General features: G+C 41.9%; 1 protein-coding gene across 3 annotated transcripts in view; it reads right to left on the bottom strand.

Annotated features, from left to right (window-relative positions):
* The window catches only part of LOC117820210 (radixin), a 118,218-nt gene that overhangs the window by 13,117 nt on the left and 87,450 nt on the right, over positions 1-17,651 (bottom strand). For all 3 annotated transcript variants that reach the window (XM_034693923.1, XM_034693922.1, XM_034693924.1), the window contains 6 exons: positions 8,559-8,642; positions 4,053-4,148; positions 3,570-3,692; positions 2,560-2,711; positions 2,360-2,443; positions 2,112-2,258 (listed from right to left, as the gene is read on the bottom strand). In XM_034693923.1, coding sequence (XP_034549814.1) covers positions 2,112-2,258; positions 2,360-2,443; positions 2,560-2,711; positions 3,570-3,692; positions 4,053-4,148; positions 8,559-8,642 — 686 coding nt within the window. The remainder of the gene's footprint in view (positions 1-2,111; positions 2,259-2,359; positions 2,444-2,559; positions 2,712-3,569; positions 3,693-4,052; positions 4,149-8,558; positions 8,643-17,651) is intronic.

A 17,651-nucleotide genomic window follows, 5' to 3' on the forward strand; every position in this document is an offset into this window, starting at 1 on the left:
TCAAGTCCTTTAAATCCACTCCTTCCTCCGTCACTACAGGGGTGCCCCAGGGCTCTGTCCTGGGGCCCCTCCTCTTCATCATCTACCTCCTTCCCCTCGGTAATATCTTTCGCAAATTCAACATTCACTTCCACTGTTACGCAGATGACACCCAGCTCTACCTCACCACTAACCCCTCGTCCACTCTCCCACCCACCTCCCTCACTGATTGCATCTCTGAAATAAAAACCTGGTTCACCCTAAATTTCCTTAAACAGCAATAAAACTGAGGTTCTCCTCATTGGCACCAAATCCACTCTATCCAAATCAAATAGTTTCTCACTCACCATTGATAACTCATCCGTCTCACCCTCCCCCAGGTTAAGAGTCTGGGTGTCATCCTTGACAGCACATTATCCTTTCAATCACACATCAATAACATCACCCGGACTGCCTACTTCCATCTTCGTAACATCAATCGTCTTCGCCCCTCCCTCACCCCTCACACTGCCGCCATCCTTGTCCACAGCCTTGTCACTTCCCGTCTGGACTACTGCAACTCTCTCCTCTTCGGCCTCCCTCACAAATCCCTCCATAAACTCCAACTGGTCCAGAATTCAGCTGCCCGGATCATTGCCCGAACCCCCTCCATCCACCACATCACTCCTGTCCTCCAACAGCTCCACTGGCTCCCTGTTCAGTTCCGCATTCAGTTCAAAGTCCTCCTGTTGACATTCAAGACCATCCACAACCTCGCCCCCCCATATCTGTCCGACCTCCTCCATGTTCCCACTCCCTCCCGCTCCCTCAGATCCTCTTCCTCCATACACCTGTCTGTCCCCTCCGCCCGTCTCACCACTATGGGGAGCCGAGCATTCAGCCGCTCTGCTCCTCGTCTCTGGAACTCATGACCACCTCAACTCAGAAACACAGATTCTTTCCCCCATTTCAAATCACAACTCAAAACATATCTGTTCAAAACCGCTTACTCCGTCTGACTCCAATTGCTCTGTCATTTTGTTATTGTTTCTATTATTTTTTTTTCTTACCCCTTGTTAGTTTATATTGTTTTCATTTCTGACTCTGATTTTGTTTCCTTTAATGTGAATTCGTGTATGTATATATTTCTATCTGTGCGGTGTCCTTGAGTGCCGAGAAAGGCGCCTTTAAATAAAATGTATTATTATTATTATTATTATTATTATTATCATTTCTTCATCATCTCTCTGTCCCTAAAGATTTAAAGACAGTGTTTAAACACATGTTGAATCTCTGAGTGTGTAAAAGAGGGTTCATAGTCAGCCTATTCTTCTGTTCTTTTATGTGACACCAAAAGGGGGCGCTGTTGTCAAACTAATGCAATCCAAGGTCACCACAGACGCCTAGAAAGTCTACTTTCTACTGCTCTGAATGAGCTGCAACAGAAAGACTCTCAAGTCCTCTCTTCAGTGCATTCATCACATAATTTAAAATATTTCTATTCAGCAGAAATCTTCCTGATGTCCTCCTGAAAGACTGAACCTCAAACATATGATAAATTAGGTTTTTATTGATGTGGATTAAAGTTTTAAAACTTTCATTTGTTGGTTGGGAAACGCCTCTTTATCAAGTTCTTACACATGATTCATTAACCCAAATATGTCTAATGTGTGTCAAGATGTTCCTGAATGGTCGATTAAGTGTATCAAGTGGGCGTTGTTGGTGTCATTGACAGAAACTTCTCCTGTGGTTTTCTCTCTTCCTCTTTGCTGTCCGGTTTTAGTTTCGATGAGATGTCGATCAAATCAGCATCAAAACAGTTTTTCCCTCCCAAAGCCTGTCCCCTTAAAACGGAGCAACCTCTTCTTACTCTTTGCATAGTTCTTAAAATGATTCCTCACTCAGTGTGTTTCACATTGATTATCTTCTTAAACGGCCTTGGAAGAGTCCAAACTGTTCAATAATTTACCAGAAGGAAAGGAATCAGAGAGAACTGCGCAGCAGAACGCAGACTCTCTCCCTCTCTGAACGGATCCTCATTAGAGTTAAATATTTATGAGGTCTGAAACTGTGATGAATGAATCTTCAGTACACTAACTTCATAAGTGTGCCGCCACCATAAATGTGTGTGTGTGTGTGTGTGTGTTGGTTACTTGTCTTCGTGCTCGTAGATGTTAAGTCCCAGAGCGTCGACTCCCAGCCACAGCTCCGTGCCCTTCTTGTTTTTGATTTCAAAGTAGTTTACACCGTACATCTCCAGGTCCTGAGCGATCTTCAGATACTCCATCATTGCATCTTCCCTGCACACAAACACACACACAACCACACACACCACTATAAGCATGCACAAATGAAGTTGGGCGATTAGGTGTCAGTGTCTTCAATAAACCTCAGTACGTACCTGAGCATGCCTCTGTGTTCCTCGTGCCAGGTCTGTATTCTGTCCTCCCACTGCTCCTTTGTCAGCTTGTGCTGCTCCAGAACTCTGCAGGCCACACAAGAACACACAGAGGACAAAGTTAAAAACATGATGTTCTAAAACAATAAACACCGTAATACCTTACTGCAATGATTCTGCATCGTATCGTGTGAACACCGTACCTCTGTGGCAGTAGCCGGTCGGACCCCAGGTATCCCGGTTTGTGGACGTCTTTGCTGTAATCTCCATATTTGGCCTGAACTGCGTACGAGGCCACCAGGACGGCTGTCTCTGGAGGACAGTAGTTCTCATCGTTCAGAATGGCCTCCTTCACCTGCAGGGAGGACATACATGAACACTAAACGCTCAACATAAAGACATGTGTACCCTCCCAAGCATTTGATTTAGAGGTAATGTAAGAAGCAGCTGTCGTGTCTCTCAGTATGCAGGTGCAGAGTGATCCAGTTCCAGCCTTCAGTTATCATGAACCTCTCCTTTAGAATCATCTACCAGTCAGGGTCCACGAGGCAGACACCGTCTCTACTTTTAAGAGGAGGCTTCAAACTTTACTTTTTGATAAAGCTTATAGTTAAAGCAGGCTCAGGCTTAGACCAGCACTTAGTTATGCTGCTATAGGCTTAGGCTGACACACTGGGATCTCATCTCTCTGCATATCACTCACTTTAACTCTTCCTGTCCCATTAAAGTTACTAACCATCAACCTTTTGGAGTCCCTGAGCTCCCTTGTCTTGTAGGTTCCTCTGAGTCACTGCCGAAGACTCCAGCTGCTAAAACTACTACTATCCGTCTCACCACTATCATCTCTCTCTCTCTTCATCTCCCTCTATCCCTCTCTCCAACCTGGTCTCAGCAGATGTGCGTCTAACATGAGTCTGGTCCTGTTGGAGGTTTCTGCCTGTTAAAGGAAGTTTGTCCTTGCCACTGTAACTTGCTAAATGCTGCAAAGTGCTCTGCTCATGGTGGATTAAGATGAGATCAGACTGAGTCCTGTCTGTAAGATGGGACTGGATCTTATCCTGTCTTGATGTTGGGTCTTTATTAATAATAGAACATAGAGTACAGTCTAGACCTGCTCCTGATAGTATAGATATAGTACTGATAAGTCCACTTCATGTTAGCGTCACTTTACAACAATCACAGTGTATCTTTCAGGTGATCTGATCCATCGTACCTGCAGGAAGAAGAGCTTCTGTGTGATCTCCTGGATGAGCTCTTCAGAAACGTCCTCTGGGAAAAACTTTGCTCTGAATTTAAACTGCAGAGGATTCTCCTTCTTCACATCCTGCTGGGTCACCTGCAGGAACATTTGAAACACAATCCTGCTCCTTAACGAGTCTTTAAGTGTTTAAACATGTGAATGAATCCTCAGGGAGTCAGACAGAGTCTGCCTTTGAGTCAAGATTAAACAGACTTTGGATTTCAGCTTCTACCAAACAGAATATTAAATGATCAAATATGAGATTATGCACAGAAGTTGACTTCTTAAGCTTTAAAAGCGGGATCAAGACTTCGCTCCAGGAGGCCGGCATGATTTAAAACGTATCATGTTTTCAAGTATTGCACAGGGAGCTAACACATTTGCACCGATGATAAAACAGGAGTGATGAAAACACAGCAGAGAGTTTAAAGTGGTGTTCAGTGTTGTGTTTCCTACCTTCTTGTTGAGCTTGAGCCACGTGACGTAACCTTTACTGTCTGTGTACTGCAGGCCGAAGAACCACACCTCTCTCAGGCCCACCGTCTTCACCACCTGGAACGACACAGTCAGGTTACAACGGGTGAGAGAAACATCCCTGCACACTGTGGAGTTTATGTCCACAGAACACAAACATCAAACTTTTGCAGAACATTTTGTGTTTGATGAGCAAAGATACCAATCGATAAGCATTGCAGGCATAATTCATCTCCCTCCTCTCTCTGCCTGTCACTTACTTTAACTCTCCCTGTCCCATTAAAGTTACTAACCATAGACCTTTCTGGAGTCCCTGAGCTCCCTTGTCTCGTAGGTTCAGTCTCACCTCTATCAATCTCTCTCTCTCTTCACCTCCCTCTATCCCTCTCTCCAATACGTTATAACATTCTCTTCTGTTTATAGCTGCCTTTATAACACACATTAACAAATTTATTTGAATAACTTTTCATTATTTAACTCTGCTCTGCGACTTTTACTCTCAAATGTTATGACTTAATATGTTTTAAAAGTTATTTTTTATCTTCTCTTTTCATTTTAACAGCTTGTTTTAATCATTTTTAAATCCCATCTATTAAAGTGTTTCTTCTGCCCGTTACTGCGACTCTTTTGATTGTGGTTATATCACACTGACCTTCGTTTAGTCTCTTCCTTTCATTACTTTCTCTTTCCCCCTGAACTCCCTCAAAACGCTTAGCCATTCACAAACTGAAGCGCCATTCAGAGAGAGAGAGAGAGAGAGAGAGAGAGAGAGAGAGAGAGAGAGAGAGAGAGAGAGAGTCCCTGAGGGGATGTGGACACTTACTCAGACCCTAATGTGATTTACACGGTCAATACGACGGCACTCACTATCATATAATTAACTCTCTCTCCCACACTCGGACACAGACAGTTACACTCACATAAACACATGAATTACCCATGTGTATCAAATAATCCCAGCTGTAAACCAAATACAATAAACCACGCAAACATCCTGCCAAAGCATGCAGGAATTGTAGCTCCACACACACACACACACACACACACACACAAACACACACTGTAAATCCACTCAAACAGGGCTGGGAATGTGGTGTGGGGAGACAGATATGCTGACACTCGGAGCTCAGCGTGCAGATGTGGTGGAGAAGCCTCAGAGTGGTTTGGGAACGCCGGGATGAGAGAGAGAGGAATAATAAGTGGAGGAGAGGAAAACAGACGAGGGAGGGACATGAAAGTGAAGCAGAAGACATCAGGCTGTTTGGATGACAGAACGGGACTCCTCCATCCTTTGATTTCACATGAAAACACTTGTTCATGCAGACAACTCTGAGAGTGTTCATCAAAGTGCTCTTGTTCAGAGGAAGGCTAACACACTGCTGTTTGGGTTAATGTGATTAAAAAGCCTTTCTGTGCCGCTAAAGCCTTTTATCAATCCATGTGTAAGTGTGTGTGTGTGTGTGTGTGTGTGTGTGTGTGTGTGTGTGTGTGTGTGTGTGTGTGTGTGTGTGTGTGTGTGTGTGTCGGCTTATGTGTGGTTATATTTAGCCCCACATCCTCTTTATCAATGGAGCCCTCTCTTCATTCATGTGTATCTGCACCATTTAATAATGAAATCAGGACCGACCAACTAAAACCCTCGAAGGCCGAATCTGACTCATCATCACAGAATCCATCATTCACCGCCCGACATGTGATTTCCTGTTCTGTATTCAACCTTCAACACACGACGGATCAGTGTTAAAACAGAGAAACCACAGAAGTGTTTTCTTGCTGTTTTTATTGAGCTGCTTGCTAACTACATTAAATAACAAGAGAAGAAGAAAACTTCAGAGACAGTTGCTGGGTGTTTACAGGTGACAGGTACAGGTGTAGCGCTGTGAGATTTGGGACCAGAGGAAAATGCAGAGACTGTTATATTACAATCTGCATGACCATAAAATGTTAGCATGCATGCACGCCATGCACAGAAACACCAGCATGAAATTTGAGGCAGACGCTTGGTTATGCCGATGATTTCCAGTTCTCTGCAGCCCCTTTCTCCTGTGCTGGATAACACTGCAGCCACACACCATAACTCTTATTGGACAAAGTCATGTGGAGTGTTTACTTTCTCCAGATAACCATCAGTTAGACTCCAGTGAGGTTTCTGCCTGTTAAAGGAAGTTTGTCCTTGCCACTGTAACTTGCTAAATGCTGCAAAGTGCTCTGCTCATGGTGGATTAAGATGTGATCAGCTATAGGCTTAGACTGCTGGGGGAACTGACACACTGGGATCCCCTCTCTCTGCCTGTCACTTACTTTAACTCTTCCTTACCCATTAAAGTTACTAACCACAGACCTTTCTGGAGTCCCTGAGTTCCCTTGTCTTGTAGGTTCCTCTGGATCTCTGCCATAGACGGCCAGACTCCAGCTGCTACAACTACTATTATCCGTCTCACCACTATCATCTCTCTCTCTCTTCATCTCCTCTATCCCTCTCTCCAACCCCAACTCAGTCTCAGCAGATGTGTGTCTATCATGAGTCTGGTCCTGCTGGAGGTTTCTGCCTGTTAAAGGAAGTTTGTCCTTGCCACTGTAACTTGCTAAATGCTGCAAAGTGCTCTGCTCATGGTGGATTAAGATGAGATCAGCTATAGGTTAAGACTGCCAGGGGAACTGACACACTGGGATCCTGTCTTTCCCTCTTTCTCCTCTGTCTGTCCCATTAAAATTAATAACCATCAACCTTTCTGGAGTCCCTGAGCTCTCTTGTCTCGTAGGTCATCTGGATCTCTGCTGTAGACGGCCTGCTGCCGTGGACTCGCCAGACTCCAGCTGATTCAACTTCTACTATCCGTGTCACCACTATCATCTCCCTCTATCCCTCTCTCCAACACGGTCTCAGCAGATGTGTGTCTAACACGAGTCTGGTCCTGCTGGAGGTTTCTGCCTGTTAAAGGAAGTTTGTCCTTGCCACTGTAACTTGCTAAATGCTGCAAAGTGCTCTGCTCATGGTGGATTAAGATGAGATCAGACTGAGTCCTGTCTGTAAGATGGGACTGGATCTTATCCAGTCTTGATGTTGGGTCAATAACAGAATATAGAGTACGATCTAGACTGACTCTGTTTGGAAAGAGTCTGAAGAGAACATTTGTTGGGATTTGGTGCTTGGTCCCATGTTTTGAGATGTGTCTGTGGTTTTGGCATCATTTGCTATCAGCTTTGTATCCAGTCTCTCTCATTTAAAACGCCAACTCTAGATCTATAAACTCCTTAAAATGGTTGTAAATGTCCTGTAATTTCAGTCGAGCACAAGAGGGAAGATCTACGTTATCATAACCTATTTTTAGTCCATGATGGTCACATGAAACTTCACAGCGTCCCTGAGGTCAGTCATTACAGCAACACCTGCCAGCTCACTCACTTCCCACCTTCTGTTTCCTCTCACTACTTCTCAGAATCAAAGGTGGCGTCCCAGAATTGCCAACCAAAAGTCTCCAGGCCAAGTTAGAAAACACAATGCCAAACAAGCCCTCACATTAGAGAACTAGAACGTGAAGACACATGCTTAAAATAAAATTAATAATGCACCAACAAGTTGCCAAAACTGGTTGCCTACTGATGAGTCTAGTTCTGCTTGAAGTTTTTCTTCTCATGCATCATACAAAGGTTAATTATTCTAATTTGATTCAATCTATTTTCATTTTTTAAGTGTAGAAACTACAAATAGAAAGATGGATGTACATTATTGACCCCACACTGGGACATTATGGATGCACAGCCAAAGATACATTTCAGACATAGAGCCAAATAATGGAAACACAGCCAAGATGTTTCAGGGACAGATCCAAAATTGGTTTTCTGTGGGCATTATTTTCCCAACTAGAAATATAACATGATACTGTGTTATCTGTGCAAAAAGAAAATTACACACAACTACAAGATAAACACCAGAATTCTCAGTCGGAGTGAAAAGAAACATTTTCTCTATCACAGAAAATTGTCTTGTACAGATTGTGATGATTGCATTGTTTCATCTCACATCTTAAAGCAGAACATGAAATAGAAAACAAAGGTTCTCTCTTTCATCTGTCTTCCTCTCTCTGTGTCACCACAACCCCCAACAAGCCTTTAGAGCCTGACATGAAACAATGCTGAAAGCTGCCCTTTCACTTCCCAGACACACATTCACACACAGACCCACACCGTCCACCCAACACTTACATCCACTGTCTCCTGAAAGCTCCCAGCGTGGACAAAGAGCACTTTGACATTTTTTATGGAACCAGTACCGACCATAAGCCAGACAGTCACCCACTGGCACACACACACTGACTCAGTATTGCTTATATTTGTATTTTACAACAATGTGATTCTGTCGACAGGTCGCAGGGTTCAATGAGAGTAACCAGACTTTAAGTTTAATTGTTGGTCCTCAAAATGTATTCTGGAGTCATGGTCCTTATATTTACACAAAGGGTGTGTGTGTGTGTTCATGTCTCCTACCTGGTCGAAGAGCTGTTTGCCTGTTGTGTTGGGCTGGATGGCAAACTCCAGCTCAGCGTCCATGGTGGTGACGCGCACATTGATCTGCAGAAACAAAGAAAACACAATTTAATAAACAGACCAGTATGAGCGAAATTAACAATAATAATAATAACAACAATAATAATAATAATAATAATAATAATAATAATAATAATAATAATAATAATAATAATAATAATAATAAAAATAATAATAATAATAATAATACAAAATAAATAAAAATAAAAATAATAATGAAAATAATAATAATAATAATAATAATAATAATAATAATAATAATAATAATCTTTATTTTTATAGAACTTTTCAAAACATGTGCTTTACAAATAAGAAAGAAACTTGAAGAGCATAAAAGAAAAATGTGAGGGGGAAAAATATAGGGAAATAAAACAATGTTGTTAGAATAAAAACAACAAAAGATAAAAAATATAAAAATACAATCAAAAATTAGAAATATAGAAAATAAAATATACAAAATATAAAAAATATAACATCAATTTAGAGAATTAGAAAATCCTTCCAGTGATATTACTTAAATAGAGAATTAGAAAATACAATAAAAACCTTCTATACAAAAATATTCTAATACATATCATACTGTCCCACTTTGTGATCGCAGGGTGTGATCATAGTCCCCACTTTGACCTATAAACGAGTTTATCTTAGCACAAAAATTGTTATTTCTTCCTCTTTTGTTTGTTTTTCTACCATAAAATTCTTCCTTACTTCTGTTTAAATCATCTTTTTAAACACAAACAGACAAACAGTGGAAGAACTCACACTTCCAGGATGTTTTAAATATTCAACACATTTCTAGACGACTCTTTGCAACAAAACAAAATCACTTACTATCAAAAACTCAAATATCAGAAGAAGGATTCCAAGGATTTAAACATGGCTTTAATGTACAACACAGGCAGATCATCGTTCTTATTATTCTGCTGTGTCCTGAAAGGGTTTAGCATTAGCATTAGCTTCAGTCAGTATAAATGATCTTTGCATGGCTCTGGAACTTTGTGTCCTGGAGATGATTCTTATATTACTGCTGCTCCATAAGAGCATTAGCTGAATATCTTAAACAGTGTGAATATGAAAGCAGATCTGTGAGGTTAGGTATGCAGCACGCAAACATGAGGCTGCGCTGGCACTGACACACACTGGCAGGGCAGAACATGCAGTATGTTTCTCCCTGTTATGGACTTAGTGAAGTTATAACATAACACAGCTAGGTGACATAGAGCAAGAAAGTTATGACTGTTGAAGTAAACAGAACATTAAATCTAAACTAGTTCAGATTTGTAAAGAGAAAGAGTCTGATTTAAGACTACTGAGCTTTAAATGGTGGTGGGAAATGATAGAAATAGCAGTGAATTTGAGGATTTGCATCACAAATCCTCTCTTAAAGAAAGAAAACAGAAGTGAAAGTAATAGAAAGAGAGGAGAAGTTCTACATTTAAGGACATAGAAGCATATATTAGAGTGATCTGTGCTGATAAAGTGAGCTGGGCTGGGTTGTGCCACAATTTAAAGGGACGTTTTAATAGCTAAGGAATTAAAGCCCATCTACTACAGTTATTCCTCTGCTGGTGGGACAGCCTGTACCAGCTGTGTGTGTGTCCTCCTATCAGACCTCTATAAATATTCCTCTCACATCGTGAACACACACACGCTCGGTGTTACGGCCTGCCTCCTTATAAGGCGCCTGCTGTTTACGCTGCTCATCCTTCTGCCAGAAGGCTGCAGAGAAGAAGCCACTTTCACTTCACTGTGAAGAGGGTGAATTATTAGGAAAACTTCACTTAGCACTTTCAGCTCCTTTCTATAATTACATTTCCAATCCACACATGAATCTTTTATATAAGGATAAACTGTGTAATTTGTGTAAGGGATGAGAGCAGAGATATGAAGATCCTCTGAGAGTCATCAGAAACTGCAAAGTCTTCAAATGTTCACAGACCATCTGCACTGAAACATGAAAAATAAGAACCACAACTATTTGGAGACTGAATGCTACCCGTCTGGTATGCCAATAAATGATGCCCAGGAGAGTATTCTTAAGCAAAAGAAAGGACACATTTTAAAACAAAGGAAGGAAAATAACCACATGGAGAAATTAATAAACAAGAGCTACAAGATGTGAAAACTGCAGCACTTTCAGAAGAATTCACCCCATCTGTTGCCATTTCAGAAACTTACAGTGGGTCTGAAATGAGGGTTCTGTTTCTGATCTGACTTTTTATTTCTTACAGTTGTCAATTCTTAGATTTCCTTTTCCCACAACACTTTCTAAGAAGAAGATACTGAGGTCCAACATGAAGTCATCTAACTCTTTTTTTTCATTTGGATAAAACTAGAGATGTACATGTGAAGTCGTCTACATAACTAAACGTCACCCTCCCTAGTTGGCACCAGAATTGAAAGTCAGCTAAAATGGAGCGACGCCTGCGAGCTAGTTCAGGCAGACAACTCGAGCTGCACTGCTATAAACACGTCACATGTCCCACTCTCATAAGCATCATCCAATCACGCCCTCTGTCTCTCAAATTGGCGGTCTATTTAAACTGGGAAAATCTCCCATCTCTCCTTCTGCCTGTCAACGCCTCTGCTGCTCTGCATCCCTATTGCTGCATATTCTTTCATCCCAAACCGCCACCCCAGCATCCACCTGCAGGCTCCGGGGGTGTTCAGTATGTTTTGCTCTTCACTCCTCAATGTCTGCATTTAAACTTATGTGCAGGGAGTGATGAGGCCGGAGCCTGGGCGGGCGCCAAACATGAATATGTATTTTCTGCTACAATAAAAAAATTCAAACGTGAGTTGTCTGACTGAACTAAATTTTAATACTTTATAAATGTAGGTCTGAAATGCAGGTCATATGTTGTGTCTAAACTGCAGCACAGCCACCCGCCACTAACCTGTAGCTCTGATTAATGGATTCTGCTATAATGCTAACTTACTCTACTACTCGGATGTAAACAAGCACAGATGACCGAAGGCTTGGCCGTGTTTCAATCTAGAAAATTGAGATAAAGTTGTATGTCAGCTGTGTCTGATTAAACTGGGATATAACTACTGAACTGGAGCAAGGTGTAACCAGCACAGGCATGTGGAAGTTAGCCTTCAACAAGGACTGAAGGCTGGTGGTGCTAGCTCTGCTGACTTTAGCCACACTGTGCAAACTCTGAGATCCTATGTTTAGCCGTGTTAAATAAATTGTGCTCTCTTCTCTATTTTTTTTTTACCTTTAGTCTAGACTAGTCAAGAATCAAGAATCAAGAATCAAGAAAGCTTCATTGCCAAGGGGGCTCACACACAAACACAAGGAATTTGACGTGGTGATTTGAACACTGGTACTTAAAGCTAGGGTTGGCAGTCTAGGAAAACCAGCATGAATTTGAATGTAGCTTTTCCTCATGACTCCGTCTAACCCCTCCCCTCCTCCCTCAGAGCTCCTCCAAAACGACGCCCCCCCGCTCACATGCACGAGCGCCGCTGACTTGCGACCATATGATCGTGACTGATTCAAAGCCGGTCCTCACCAAAACATTATCATAGTGAAAGTTAAAAACACAAACAAACATGGCTGCTGTTAGTACTCACAACTGTCATGCTAGCATTATCCAGTTGTACTGGTGACACGATATCAGGAGAAAAGTTATAACACATATATAACACTGTAACAGCTCTACTGTTTGTTAAATGTGTTCAGTGTAGATGTTCTTAATTCCTACAGTGTTGATGGTCAGTGAAGGCATCAGGAGAGGTGTAGAGTGTGCGAGCGGGAGAGAGGAGAGACAAGAGGAGAAGTTCTTCATTCATTCAAACATTGATTGTTGTTTTGTTGGTTGGCGTGGTAACGGCCGACAGTGACCGATTATTAAAGCTCAACGTGTTCACGAATCGGCTCGTCATCACTACAGCGTCCAGACGGACGCTACAATAAATATATATTTTCTGTAGGACTTACTGAACGTCATTAATTATTCTGCTTGTTGGTGAGAGCTTTTTAGACTCTGATCCGGACTACAGTCCTGAGCAAAGCACCTCATCAGGTCAGAGGGGACAGGCCTGAGGACGAGCGAGAGGGGTAGTAAATAGAGTCAGGGGAAGCAGAGGCAGGAGACGGGGACTCGGAGGAGTGAACGCCGGGGAAATGTACGCGCAGGAGGAGGGCAGAACGGCTGGACGGGATTTGATTGGTTTAAAATTTGGGGAGCCACAACACAGTGATTGGTTAGTGTTTTCCCAAGTTTACTCCGGCTGTAGATAGCAGCTTTTTTTCACTCTTTTTTAGGAACACATCATGATTACCATCAGGACATAAAGATCATTTTAACCAGTATGACAAAAAGTGTATCTAAATCTGATTACCAACCCCAGCTTTAACAGCAAGACAGTAAGGACATAAATATAGAAACCTAAATATGAAAATACTAGAAGTATAGAAGTACTATTTAAAGACAGTCGTGCTAGGGATTTAAATTTCTGTTTAAACTAGGGATGGGCAATGATATTCAAATATTCAAATATTCAAATATTCGTTCACTGAGTACAAATCGAAGAGTTACTGTGAATATTTTAAAAGTACAATTTTTAATAGTTTTTACCGCTGCCTGGTTGTAATACTGTATTCCTGCCAGATGGTGGCTACAGAGCGTCTTAAAGCAGTTTGCTAACCGCATTAAACAACTGAAGAAGAAGAATGCTAATGTGAATAATTGTCGAATAGATGCCAATGATTATCGAATAGTATTTTGGCTTGAAATGCCCATCCTTAGTTGAAACGTCTTGTGAAATAGTCCCTTTGGATCATCCTAAGTTTACACTACATCTTCTTTATTTGACTTACTTTTAAAGCTTCTGTGAGGTACGCCCCCTGTGGGCTGACACCTACATCTGATAGCTTTTCTGATGTAGTACTATCTGACAAAGAAATCTCCTCCTGCTCTCTTTGAACTGTCACTCACTGTGTGTATTGTCTTTTAAGAGTGTAAAGACTGACTGTTCCTTCAGTTTGCTATCAATCATCTAGGCTAATATCTACCCCCTCACAGCAGTTTTCAGACATTAAAAATGACAGCACAGTATTTGTTTGGTTGTTGCTGGTGGTCTTGTTTTCTTTAGCAGGTCATGATGAGGCATCCGTATCAGTTTCAACCTTGTTCACAGCCAACAGGGTCTCACTGCACACCACTTCTGTCCTTTTGTTTATCCACAGCAAGAAAACTATACTCAAATACTGGTGCATGATATTAAATTATTCATGATGGTAAAATAATTAAATGTTTTACTGCCACTGGGAGCAGTCGCAGCAGAGTGGTGCAGTGGGTTTGCTGCTCAGCTGCAAAAATTAAAGAATCACAGAGAGAAAGGTGGAAAAGAAAAGGTGTCTGAGCTTCATGGAGAGGGATAAGTATGTGGGTATTTAATCCAGGTGTGCTGCTTTAACGACCCCTGTGCTATTTGGAATGTATCAAGTTCACTATATTAAACTGTTTTAGAGTGTTGGATAATCTGTACCTGGTATTGTTTACCTGTTTTATTATTGAGGTTGTTTCGTCTCCTGTGCATTTGATGCTGTTTTCAAGTGTTTAAAAGGTCCGTTAGGAACTGGCTTTGCAGATTAGCTTAGGCTATAAATGCTGCAGAGTGTGGCATCAGTTAACTTGTGGAACTTTTAGTGCAAACCAACCAGTATCTAACAGTTTTCCTTCTGGGCCTGATTAGAGCACTGCACTGTCTCTCTCACACACACAAACACACACACACACAGTGGAGGTGTAAAGCATTTTACTGTGCTGTTCTTTGCTGCAGTAAGCAAAGTAAGCTGCAGGGGAAGCAAGTGACACTGTCCTAAAGTAACCCTGACAGAAAGAGAGAGAAACAGAGAGAGACGGACAAACAGAGGAGATGAAAAAGGGGCAACAATGGTGCTTTTACTTTACTTGTAACCTGCCTCAGGGATGCAACGGTTGTCCGAGTGTGTGTGTAAGTGTGTGTGTGTGTGTGTGTGTGAGACAGAAGACAAAGACTGACAGACAGATAACGCCTGAGGTGACCAGAGTGCATCAATCACAAGAAACCCTCGGCCAGGAAATACAAGACTTACAGACAGCTCAGCTGACCTGGAAAATACAGCAGGGCCAGGCACACACACACACGCACACACATGCAGCCACACGCACACACACACACACACACACACAGAGCCACACAATTATTGTCTGCAGACAAAGGCAAAAGCACTCAACCCCCCAGCATGCCCTCTCCCTGCACACCCACACACACATTTACAATATCATGTTGAGAAACAGAATTTCCAGGATTTGTGTTTTTTTTTCTTTTGCAGCTTCATGATGACTCTCTTAGAGAAATCACTGTGGATTACATTTCATTTAAATGATTGATAATTGAGGTTATTTGACAAACTCTTCCCATTGTGTGTCACACTTGAGACATCACGTAACTCTACTTTGACTATGTCAACTATCATGACTTTAAGATATTTACCCTGCTTGTGTCAATGTTTGCTGATCACCTGTGTGTGTTCTTGAACTTCTACTTAAGCAGATCAAACGTCTCACAAGGCGGAAAGAGTATTTGGTTCTTTAAGCATATGTTTTCTGCAGATGAGGAGTGTTTGCACAGTGGATGTTTGTAGAGTATGGGAACACAACCATATGGTGATGTTTGTGTTTGTGTCTGTACATGTGTGTGTGTGTGTGTTGTGGGGAGACAGAGACGGACATCTGTGTTTAGGTATGGGAGAGCGGCCATATGGTGGCTTCACATGCATGCATGCACAACAATATGGCATTTTTACTGTGCTCATATCATCCTGCGTCATGTGTCTCTGTGTTTGGCTGATAAGGTCTGCAGCCAATCAGCTGCAACGCCCTTGCAGATTATTTTAATGCAATTTTCTGAAAAGCCTCGTGGGCGTCCTGAGGATGGGCTGAACCCTTCATTGACAGGATGACCGAAAGTGGATTGAAACCTCTCAAGGTGAGGTGGAAATTGAACAGCAAGACATCAGCAAAAGACAAGGGGAAGAATAAAATCCTGATTAGTAAAGACAAAATCAATTTTTAGTTTAATAGTCGATTTCTTAGTAAATTGTCCTCGCTGGTGGTTAGTTACCAGAGCCTAATGGGATGTTTTCTGATTACTTATTTTGTCTGTTCAATAATCCAAAGAGCAGCTGAGTTCAATTCACAATATAATCTATGTAAGCATGAAAGCAGTGTTTAAACTGGACTGAGCAGGAGAGTGTTTTCGCTCAGCTGAGAACACAATAGATGCAGGTGAAAGCAGGAATACACCAATCATGAAAACACTCTGCAGCTCTGCACAAAGGTGAATAAAACCAATTCCCCAGTGTGATAAAAAAGCCCCCTAATACCATGTTCTCCGGTCTGTGTTTGTGTCTTTGTCTGTGCCTGCAAAAATTTGGACATGTGTGTGTGTGACTGTGTGTGTGGCTACTGGAGCAGAAACACAAAGATAAAGAGAGAGAGAGAGAGAGAGAGAGAGAGAGAGAGAGAGAGAGAGAGAGAGAGAGAGAGAGAGAGAGAGAGAGAGAGAGAGAGAGAGAGAGAGAGAGAGAGAGAGAGAGAGAGAGCAGCATGTCCTCTGGCTGATAGCTAAACGTTAGCAGATAAAGCAGGAGGTCTCAGCTCGACCACTGACCACAATCTTTTCTGGTGACCGGCGACTGAAACCCGTGTCCGTGTGTGTCAAAGGCTTTTTAGATAATGCAAGAAAAGAAAGAAAAACACATTTGTAATCTGTTGTCATTGCTCATAGTGCGACTGTTCTGCAGAGCTCAGCTGTGAAACTGCTGCTTCAAGAACCCAGGGGTGTAAGAAAATGTTATAACACTCGAGTATAACAATATTAAGTTTTGTTTTCTGCACTGATATAGGAATATGTAAATGTATTTGTTCAGGCTGCACAGTAAAGTGGATTTCACAGAGACTCGTAGATTACAAAAGCAGACCAACTGCCTGAACTACAAAACAACATGGGGTGTCATTTCCTCTTAAAATAACAACAGTTTTCTAAAAATGCATGAGACTGTGTTCTGTACGTTGTCTAAGTGAATGTAAGTTGCAGGTTTCTGTGTAACTATATTAAACATTAGGGTGCTGGTATGTTTGTTTATTTGGAGTGGGCCCTCTTATGGTTTTCAGTTCTCTTTGACTAAAGGTAGTGAAACCCTCATCACGTCCACATCATTAGGATCTTTTGTTTTAACAAGACAGAGTTTATAAAAACTGAAATTACTCAACAAGAAATGCAATATATCCCCCTGCGTTCTGTAATCACAATATATACCTCTGCATTGAACCACAACCCCTTTATTGTGATCGCCATAGTGTTGCAAATGAACAGCCCAGTGTTTCCTCCACACAGACAATATATGGACAGGCTGGATATTTTCAATCACCCAAGTATATTTGCTGTTAATTTCTATCTTTTATCTGTTTGAGAATGCCATCCCATGAACGATGAGTTCTCAGTTAGAGTGGGTCATAAGCTCAGGTTGATTAAGTCACTGCCCTTTGTACACACCACTCGTCGCTACCACCGATTGGACGGTTTAGTGAGGTCCTCTGATCGGCCCCGCGCGGGTCAGTCACGACCAAGCAGCAACCTCCAGTCTAAAAATATGAGGCCAATGCGTAAGTGCAGTTCGTTAAGGAGCCGCTTGAGGCTGGCTCCGGAAGTACAGGAAACCACATACACACCAATTCAAAAAAGCTGATCTTTACAGCAGAAATAAACATGTTTACAGCCTGATACAAAAGACGAGTGTAGTCTGGATAGCTCATTCCTCAATCAGCACACACTGTACAGGGGGTGAATTTTTTCATAACGCAGCAATTTCAAAGATATTGAGATTACGAGTCTTCCAATGAGAGGCACAGCTGACTTGATTGACAGGCAGGAACACTGTAGCTGTTGGCTAAGAGGCTCAAACTCCGCCTCTTTACGTCACACATCTCACCAGCAGTTATGTTGACTTCAATATGGCTGCCGCCGACGATT

Source organism: Notolabrus celidotus, chromosome 10, assembly GCF_009762535.1.
Source record: "Notolabrus celidotus isolate fNotCel1 chromosome 10, fNotCel1.pri, whole genome shotgun sequence".
NCBI lineage: Eukaryota > Metazoa > Chordata > Actinopteri > Labriformes > Labridae > Notolabrus > Notolabrus celidotus.